Below are 10513 nucleotides of genomic sequence, written 5' to 3'. Positions count from 1 at the left end.
CGCACTTTACTGCTTCATTTCGTCTATCACGCCTTTCATCTTTGAAGAGGTTACTACCCACCTGATAAGTCTACCTCCTGGGTGAGAATCCATTCGAGTACGATATCACATATGCTCAATCATTCGAATCATTTTATGCATCCTCCCGCCAATCATAGCATATGCACCTACATGCGAGTATACGAATCGATTTTTATCTCTATTTGACGGATATCTGCCTATACCAATCTTCCACTGCCGCTTCGAGTTTGAAATTGACCAAAAGTTCTCAGAGAAGCAGAGACTACTGAGCAAAATGAAGTCATATTGTTATCCACAAGCTTGCGCTCAACGGCAGCCTTGCAAATATGACAGGCTATGCTTTTACCATGAGGGATCAAGAGATACCATTCAGATAACTTCATTCAGCCTATAGAAAAAACCACTTGGTTATCATCTATGACATTCAACTCTGAGATCAAGAAGAAGCAGTGGATACCTCACTAGATGTGATAGCTGAGACACCACCTTGCAGCATAGCATCTCTTTCCAACAAAAAAAGGAAAACCGCAAGAAACTCAGCCTACGATCATCGAATTATTACATCGATATATTTACTGTAACTCTCCCTACCAACCCGAAATGAACAACAAACAAACAACCTTGACATATGCGGCCTTCCTGCGATACGACACCGAGCTTAACCGAGCCACTTGAATGCATTAATGCCTTCTGCGGATATACATCACCAAGTATCTTCTCATTCGTTCATCCAACTTACAAACGAAACAGTCCTTGCTAAAACCAACATTGTGTTGGAGATAAGTCTATCAAACTTACCAATAAAGTAGCATTTGCCCTTCCAAATTCCTACAAACACAAGCCTAATCATCCACACTAGTACAGTGTCTTCATAGAGAAGGTTTATTGGACTTACCAATTAAGCCTTCAACATCTCACACGACATACATTACGAAATCAGTCTGTCAGTCATACCCTCTTTCTTTCCCCTTTTCCCTTTTCCCTTTATCTTAAGATTTTGCTTTTCCTCAACCCTAAAAATCACCCAATACGCAGTTGTTGACTTGGGAAGTACGCCAGCAAATACTGAATCGTATCGTCCATTGAACCCTCTTACTCCTCCCTCTTTTCTCGCCCCTTCCTTTTTCGACGTCAAACGTTGAAGAAAACATTAGTCATCAAATCAACCCACCCACCAGTGGGTGTACGGACTCACGGGACAGTACAAAAATGAACTTGTAAATATCTTTTGATATATTGAACCATTTATTTTAAAATTTGTTATATTTCTTGAATAAAGATAAAATAATCAAAATACAAATTCTGATATCAAACAATTGAAGAATGGATTTATTGAAAATATTGAAAATTGGGAAGTGTCCCGTCAGTCCATGCACCCACTGGTGACCTACTCTTTTAGGCGTAGCACAATCAAAACATCACCATCAACATTGCTCTGTATTTCGACCATATGCATACATCATCAATATTTAAAGGTAATTCAAATATGACGTTTTAGCAGGCTGTAATTTGCAATGAGGCCAAGTTCTCTGTGTGTATGTTCATAGCTACAGGAAGAGCAGACCATAAATTCTATGGTTTGTATTCTTGAAAAGATTTGATCATGTGTATGATTTCACTGTCTGGCATGTTGTGAATGCACTATCAATGAATTCAAAAATCGAAATTCCAATGAAAATCAATGCTGCGTCGAAACAAGCTGAATAAGAGTTCAAAAAGTATTCTTGACATATATTCACGAAATTCTCAGTAAAGTATGGTTAGAAACCTGCGGAGCAGAACGATGTGGCCGCCGAGCGTTTATGTAGAGTTGCGGGCTTTGATTTGCTATCCTATATACAATTTTCTATTACTCGGTCTATATTTTATGAAATTTGTTTCTCTTCCAAGGATATTTGAAGAGTCATCTCAAGCCAATTTTCAAATAGAATTACATTTTACCACCTTACACGCTGCTTTTCAACCTCTCAATCATCACTTCAACACCCCTTCGATCTGCATCTTCCTCTCCTCAGCTTGTCTCTTCCTAATTCTATCCCTCCATCTAATCACCTCCGCACCAGCCATGCCACCAATATATCCCGTGATATGCGATTGATAATCTAAGATTTGTTTGCCCGCAGCGCTGCTCGCTCTCCTCCAAGCTAAGACTTCCGACCCAAATAGCATCACTAGTGCTACCCACGAAGGAATCGATGGAGTGAGCCCAAAAAAGCTGATACCCTTATCTCTTTTATACCACAAATCTGCCGCCATAACACCACATACCGCACCGGAAGCACCAAGACCTGATGAGATAAACGCACTTTTCCATACCCATCCTGCCATTGAAGCAAAAGAGCACACAGCGCCTATCGAGAAATATAAGGCGAGGAAATTCGCGCGACCAACTTCATCATGAAGATCAACTCCAAAGATGGCAAGAAAAACCATATTTGGGAAAAAATGAGTGAAGGCTTGATGTGAAAAGACACCTCCAATCATTGATAATGCTCGAGGGTAGGCAGGGATGATCATAAAGTATTTGTTGAGCATTGTCCAACAAGGTGGCACACGCCAGAGGAAAAGTACCATAGTGTTAGCCAGGATGAGTGCAGAGACTGTGGCAACTGCGGGTGGAATTTCTGGAAACATGCGAGAGTCTCGGAGAGGGGGTATGTAGAAATGTGCCAATGTACATGAGAAACCCACTGTCAAAAGAACAACTAGAGCCGAAGGCCAAAGACGGGTGAAAGCAGAGAATTCGGGAATAACCTCAGGTACAGTTTCTTGAGCCTTTTTCTCAAAGTGTTTGAGCCATGGATGTTCACCTTTTCGACGAAGTTCTACTCGTGATCTTGGTTTGACGTGATCTAAAGTGCCAGTATTATATCGTATCTCATCTGCTTGGCTCAACTCTTCCTCCTTCTTCTTCTTTTCTAGAGCGGCAGCTTTTGCTTGATTGGCTTTCCTGATGGCATCTAATCCACTATCACCATATACACTTGTTTTCTCTTCTGCTGGCGCCTTCGAATCATTTGGCTTGTACATATTGAGATTGATTCTTCCCCCTCTCGTTACACCACCTCCAACATTAGGCACATATATCCCGATTCTTTTCGAGTCTGAAACGATTTCTCCCTCAATCTCTGCTAGTTCTTGTTCGGCTCGCAATGTTGCGTTCTCATCCTCATCGACTGGGACATTCTGTCTTAGCCATGCTAATGCGTTTTTCTGTGCAACTTCCTCCCAGTATGCTAAAGAACTAGGCTCGTCCGGGTCTGGTAGCGTTCCCGCTACTCTTCGTCCATGTATAACTCTCAAAAATCGTTCTGCCGAATCTATATCCATTACACGTCCAAAAATAGCCTGAATTTCTTCCTCTGTAATTGGGTCCTCTCGGTAATCAAGACCCATTTGATCTTCATAGTCTGCTGGTAGTTGCTCATATCTTGTATATATTGTCTTTCCTAGCGTAGCCTTTTGAGATAATTTCTTGGGAGGCAATTCCTTGGATAATGTCGAATTCTTTGGAATTCTTGAAGCCCTTCGTTTCGAGGCATAAAACCTCTTCGAGCATTGCAACCCTAGAGCTCCTGACCAGCCACGGTTTTCAGCTTTTAGTGTCCCTGCGCCAGGTCCCCTCCTTCGGAAAGGCGTCGAGGATATCGAATATGGTCGTATAGCTCCATGAACAAGCCTCGAGGCTAAACCATCAATTGTACTACATGTTTGTAGTGTGACCCAAGTTTGTAAGCACGAACTGCGTGCTGCAGGCCAAAGACTATTCATCTTCAACTTCTTACTATAATGTCATACCTTGCTTTGAATCATTGGATGAAGGAACCCCGCTATGGTGTTCTTATTCGCCATCGAATTTACTAAAGATTGGATTTGGAGATCATAGAAAATATATGCGCACAGACCAATATGCGATAATTCCGCGCGGGCAGCTGTTGCCTCGACTTCAACCCCTCCATTCCTATCAATTATTACAATCTCTTCGATACAATTATCAATTCACGACATCTCGAGATTTTCTCTGTAGATTTAACAACTTGAAGAGCCAATATCTCTCTTGTTTACTGACAGAGGAATATCAGCTTTTACGACTTCCAAGTTTGGGCATAGTCGCACGAGCTATACACAACCCCTCCTCCAACAGCATCCACGAACTTGACAAATAATTCTCAAACTTACCCAAATATCAATATGTCCGCCGACGCTCTCCCAATCTCCCCTGCTGCCTTCGCAGAAGCTCTGAAAGATCTCCCCATGTCCACCCTTCACCTCAAAGCTGCCGAACTACGCAATTCCATCGCACATCTCGATTATTCTAACGAAGAATTGAAACCTTTCGCTGAAGGGAGAGCTCCCGAATGTGTAGACGGGAAGCCAGATGAAGATTGGTATGTTATTTTCCTTTGATTTATTTTCCATACTTTAAAAAAATGAGAAGGCGATGCGCTTAGAAGAAGTTACTAATAAGCTCTGGTAGTATTGACGCCATTCGCGAAAACGAAATTGTAATAACCCGCATGGAAACCCGCATCTCACTTCTCCGCACAGAAATAGAAGCTCGAGGTGGAGTATGGGGCGAATATGAAGCTGGCGCAGAACCTAAGCTAGAAGAAGATGTACTATCTCCCGCTCCTGCGACAAACGGCACAACCTCTGCGAATGAAGAAAATAGGAGTAACCCTTGGGCCGATGGAACATTTACAACGGGACGAATTGTGGGAGGTGAAGTTGTGATGGATCCAACACCTGCAGCTACAGCCGCATCTACAACAGTGAATGGGGTATCTGCGGCGAACAGAGTCACAACAAATGGAGCCACAGCAACTACAAACACGGGAGGGAGATTGGACGATGAAGCTTTACGTCGAGCAATGGAATTACGGATGCGCGAAGATGCTGGTGCGGATGAGGAGGAAGGTATGCATTTGTGAGACGGTCAATCGTATTTCGTCTCACATGGAACCCGTTGGTCTTCTTGGAAGATATCTGTTCGAGAAGGATTTCAAAATCACCGGCTATGAAGAATGCTCTAAGAATAATCCTCGGAGGCGCTGTCAACTGCCTTAACCTCGTTCTGGCACATTTCCACACCTTTCAACACCGCAAGATCAAGTGAGGAGTCCCAACGACCGGAACATCTATTTGCTTACCAGTACCCATAATGCAAACCAAAACAATCTTAACGAATCTATACTCAACAATCAGCCTCCTCAAAAGGGTGTGTCTTGAAAACAAAGAGTCAAAATCCACCATAAAACAACAAAGCAAAGAAAGAAAATTACTGCAATCCAAAGGATTCACCTGTAGTATCTAAGACGGCTTCTCCAACCATGGTATTTATCTCTTTCCCTACAAACAACAAGGTGATTATACCATGAAAACTCAACTTGCTCCGAATCCATCCACGCGAGAAGAAACAGCAAATTCGTTCCTCATACCCCGGGTTTCTGCACAATATCTCGCAAATATAAATCATCACAACCCATCTCATCATGATACCAGCCCATTTCCCAAAAAGTTCTTGCTCTATTTTTGTGATCTTTTTGCATTGGCGGCGTTGTAGATACCATTTCATTTTATTTTCTCTCTCGTGTTTATTATTATTGTAACTAGCCTTAGAGAAGAAAAATTAAAACGTCGTTCAAGATCCCTCTATCTAGCTGGTTAATTAGCTACCTACTTACCGTGAAATTTCCACGATAGAAGTTTCGCTTGATTTGGAATTATATAGACAGATATGAAGATATGAAGATATAGAAATAACAAAGACGTGACAGATAACTCATAGCAGATGATGGATTCCCTAGTATCATGAATTATGCAATGCTAATGACAATACCAATGACAATGACAATGACAATAATAATAATAACGATAACGATACAATATTAACTAATTACAAATACAATTACAACGGCAGAAAGAAGAGAGGAAAGATATCGCAATCCTGGTATCAAAGAATCCCCAACCCGTCCAACCCAGTCAGTCCACGGGACATGGATATACTATTATCGACATACGTGTCCAATTCCTATTCCCAGAATCCTCACTATTAAAACACTACCCACCCACCCACTCACTCTCCTCCTCTTTACCCCCTCCCTCCACAAATCCCACCCCGCACTACCCTACTCAAACCAACTTTAAACATCCTCTCTCCCTGCGCTCCCCCCCCTCCCCGCCACAGAAGTCCTACTCTTCTTCTCCCTCAAACTTCTCCTTCCCCCCGCCCAACTCCTCCTCCCCTCCTCCACGACCAACGGCACGCCCTTATATCTCAAAACCGGTACGCTCATGCCATACGCCCTTGTCTTGCCCTCTGCATCATGCTGATCAATCTCGACTCGGACCACCACGTCTAGACTTCCATCTCCGCTCTTGCCGTGATATTGCGGATCCGCTGCCTTGTATGCGCTTCCTGCGCCCTGTTCTCCCTTGTGGAGAGGAGAGTGTCCATCTTTTGGTACTTCAGAGGGAGGGAGATCGTAGGGTCCTGAGGAGGAATCGATTGGTGTTTCACCATTTCCATTCTGGGTCGGAATGGAAGATGCCGAGGAAGGTGAATTTTCTGTGAGAACTGCCCAGTTTCGACTTGGCATTGTAACAGTATTACTCTTGCTACTCTTCTTCTCATCTCCCGGATCTCTATCAAAGAAACTCAACAGAGTCTCATCTGTCTCTTTATCTAAATGATGAATTTTATTTCTCTTCGCCAATAGGTTCGCGACCGCTTGCGGAGGAGGCTTGTTAACAATTGCTGAAGAAATGATATTTGCCATATACTTGTAATCTGTCGAAACTGGGATTTTCAAGTGAGGATTTGAGTAGAAACGTCCAACGGCAGCGAGATGTACGTCGCCACCAAGAATGGTGATACGGACTGAGAATTCGGATGCAAGGGATTGAAGTTGTTTGACAATGTAGTGACGTTCTTTTTTGTGGGTATGTGCTGTGTAATGATCATCGAGATCATCGAGAAGATCTACACTGCCATCGAAATGATTGAAGAAGCTTCCACCTAGCAATATAAGTTAGTAATTAATATACATAAATGGATGTATAAAATATCGCTAACCAAATCCAAATCGCTTATTCATAAATTTGAGTGGGCCCATTAAGGGGCTCGAAAAAATATTCTCTAGCCATGTCAAACGCTACAAATATTAGCATCAGAGAATGATTAGATTGCAATACCAGACTTACTGGGTAGGCAATAGGGATTCCGAGTAAGATAATAAGATGTTGAATAGGATTTGGAGAATCTTTTGCAGCCGTAAGTTCTTCTCTAAGACGATCGAAAATTTTCTTGTATGTTTCTGGATAGTTCACTTGATGACGTGTACGCTGGATCAAAGGTCAATATCATACCGTGGTTGGGAATTGTGACTACTTACTTCTGTTCTAGCATCGATACCAAAAAAAGCAACTCTTGCGCCTAATCTTGCATAAATGCTACGGGAGCGCTCTGCTACATATGGCTGCAAATGATTAGCTTTATCTACAAGACAACGCGAAAATACTTACACCAGGGCTATCACCAATAATATAGCTTGGATCAGGAACGTCATTCTCCAATACATATGTGTTTTCTATTTGACGTGGATCAATTCCGCCTCCGTTCGCAGACATAGTCTGGGGTGCATCTGAGAAACGTTAGTATGGGGGAAAAAATGGTCTGAAGAACAACGCACCAGTTGTAAATGTAGATGCCGGAGGTGCAAGATGATGCTGGAAGAGTAAATAGTATTTATGAGCAACACCACCAATACCGCGGAAAACGGGACAACGCATGAATTCATCAACGTATGAACCAAAGCCATCAATGATCTATTAAATTGATTAGTAGATAAACCTATCATGAGACAAAAAGACACTTACGTCATGATCATCCCAAAGGTTGACTTGAGGGATCTTTCCATTCATCGCAGCAAAAGGTTCTGTGGAATACCTAAATCTTAGTCAATTCTCATAGCCTATATCTTCTACTTCAGCCATTGACTTACCAGCGAATATAATTCTTGACATAATAATCATCGCAGTCTCTCCTCAACTGTTCGGGAAAAGGATATTCCCTTCTTTTGATAGGATTACCAATATCAGTCCAAGGTCTCAGAGGACCATTGACTCTGATTCCATCATTATAAATCTGATCTCCACCACCAAGCCTATCGAATGTTAGTCTGTACCAACCCAAAATCGAAGATATCCCTACATAACATGGAAAGGCGCTTCCTCATGTTGTCGTGCGACATCTCTCCAAAGACAAGCACCACTATAAGCGTCCTCATCTGTTCCCACACTAAACCCATTACAAGAATGAAACATTATTCTCATGCTCTCGGTAACCGCTGGTACGAAAAAAGTTTGTCTATCCGTCTTTCCTCCCTCAGCAAATGTGAGACCGGGAATAGCGTATTCGCATCGAAGTTCTTCCTGTAGCATAGGAACTTGAATATGAAATCTCCAGAAAGTGTTCGCAACATCTGCATAAAGCTTGACTCCTCTAACTTTGATTTCTTCCAAATCGCTAGAAGTGTCGGACACTCCATTTTGTTGAGGAATATTGCCATTCGATGTTTGTGTTGGGTTTACGTTCTCAGAATAATCTACCCCGTTAATAATCCCAGGCGCTTGATCATGACCATTCAATTGTTCATTCCCAGTGGCAATACCCACCCCATTACCATTTTGTGGGGCCTGTCTCCTCTCTTGAACTCGTAATCTCAACTCCGGTACCGCATCTTCCCTGACCGTATGCGAATCAACCACAATCAACACACTCCCAAACCAAACATCATTTTCCATCCGTCTATAGTTCAGCAACGGACCACACTTAACCGTTGCTCCCGCGCCAGTCCTCTGCACCCCATTCACGGCATCCTTGTGTTCCAATTCTTCTTGTTCCCTTCTCGCAGCTTCAAGTTCTTCGGACTGCGCGTTCCCGGCTAGTACAATTGGTCGATGCGGACTAGGTGGACCTTTGCCTTGGACTCGCGATTTATTAAGAAAACTAGCCAAATCCTCTTTTTCATTTCTGCCATCTACTCCTCGAGCTCCGATGTTTGCATGATTGGAAAATGCGGTGGATTCTTGGTGGCGCCATGGATTCGAGGATGCGTGGGTATCGATATGTTCTTTTCCGTGAAGGAGATCATCCCGATAGTGAGCTGCCATTGTTTATGGGAGCTGGGAATTCCGAAGCTGTAGATTATGCGTGTTTATTGTCGGTAATGTGAGCGAAGAAGAAGTAGAAGATTAAATTGTTGATCCTTTTTAAAAGTAAACGATACGGCCCGTCCGCGTTCCTACCAGTTGACCCAAATGCGTAATATAATGCTTTGTGCAGCCTCGAATTACTCGCTGCGTATCTTCCCTCTAATCGCAATTAGATAGGTAGGTCTAAGAATGTCAATTGACTCCCTCACAGGACATGGAATCAAAAGCAAGATAGAAGGAAGTTTTTGCTTCCTAAAAAGCGAATGTCACCGTAGCAATGACAACAAAAGGCGAAAAAAGTCCAACAACAACAATTATCATTCATTTCTATCAAAAACAAGTTAAATTCTCACTTTCCCCAAATTCTCTTGGCTTATACAACGCCAAGAATGTAATCAAATACAAAGAAATTATATGGTATACCTATCGCATCTGGTGGGGCTTAGAGTTCTCTATCAGAATCACGGACCAGCAGGGGAAGGGCGATCATTTATGTATGAAGTAATGTGTGAAGTATGTAAGAATCCTTGTCTGAGTACGAATTCAATTAAGGTTTGAGATGCATTTCCTCTATTGACCAATTGGAGCTGGTTTATTGTTTATAGTTTGTCGATACATACTCCTCTTCGTTCCCGTGAAGCGGCTATGTCGAATCGAATGAGGGACTTGACTATACTACACTCGGGATCTAATATAGTCGCCTACCTAGGTCCTCATTACATACACCTGCCAGAGTCTTTACATACATATACCTACACCGTACCTCCATACTAGGACTTTCCTTCAACCTATAAACCCACCATGCCACCTTATTAATCACAACTCTCAATCTCGCCATCGAATCCACTTCATCATCAACAGGTAGATAAATCATAGCCCATACGGTCACAACGGCTGATATCTTTACACCAGCCACCACACCAGCCATCACACCAGCCATCACACCAGCCATCTCCAAAGATCCATCTAATAACAAACCAAAAAATAGCGCATACGCTATTCTCACATGTAGTTTACTAGTTCCAAGTCAACGATCGATTAGCTGACGCAGTTGATGAGGTAGTCTCCTTGGCACGGATGAAAGTACCTAGTAGCCTTATGAAGAGAATTACATGAACTACATAATATCGTATTCGGATTTATACACAGGTAGGTATCTAATACCTATGTATGAACTGCTGGGATTTTGAACAATTGTGAATCGCAATGGGTTTGATGATTGATGGTTTATCATTCTAAGGATTATGGATACCATTTCTGGGCATGCTGAGCTTGT

The 10513-nt window shown here is 42.5% G+C and overlaps 3 protein-coding genes across 3 annotated transcripts; 1 reads left to right on the top strand and 2 right to left on the bottom strand.

Annotated features, from left to right (window-relative positions):
- Positions 1-1995: 1995 nt before the first annotated feature.
- EAE97_002320 (uncharacterized protein) lies at positions 1996-3792 on the bottom strand (the record flags this gene model as incomplete). The annotated part of the gene is made up of 1 exon (XM_038872831.1): positions 1996-3792. The coding sequence occupies one exon, from the start codon at positions 3790-3792 to the stop codon at positions 1996-1998; it is 1797 nt and encodes a 598-aa protein (XP_038736037.1).
- Positions 3793-4212: 420 nt separating this feature from the next.
- EAE97_002319 (uncharacterized protein) lies at positions 4213-4952 on the top strand (the record flags this gene model as incomplete). The annotated part of the gene is made up of 2 exons (XM_038872830.1): positions 4213-4409; positions 4499-4952. The coding sequence occupies 2 exons, from the start codon at positions 4213-4215 to the stop codon at positions 4950-4952; spliced, it is 651 nt and encodes a 216-aa protein (XP_038736036.1).
- A 1212-nt stretch (positions 4953-6164) lies between these two features.
- On the bottom strand, positions 6165-9634 carry EAE97_002318 (uncharacterized protein; the record flags this gene model as incomplete). The annotated part of the gene is made up of 9 exons (XM_038872829.1): positions 8234-9634; positions 8025-8186; positions 7900-7969; positions 7713-7848; positions 7546-7664; positions 7416-7499; positions 7225-7365; positions 7097-7175; positions 6165-7039 (listed from the first exon to the last, which is right to left on the bottom strand). Exons 1-9 carry the CDS (start codon positions 9193-9195, stop codon positions 6165-6167), a joined length of 2628 nt encoding a protein of 875 aa, XP_038736035.1. The 5' UTR covers positions 9196-9634.
- Positions 9635-10513: the final 879 nt, after the last annotated feature.

The sequence above is a fragment of the Botrytis byssoidea genome (assembly GCF_014898295.1).
Source record: "Botrytis byssoidea strain MUCL 94 chromosome Unknown BBYS_004, whole genome shotgun sequence".
Lineage (NCBI taxonomy): Eukaryota > Fungi > Ascomycota > Leotiomycetes > Helotiales > Sclerotiniaceae > Botrytis > Botrytis byssoidea.
The sequence above is the reverse complement of the archived record's forward strand: the minus strand, read 5'-3'. Positions and strand labels throughout refer to the sequence as shown.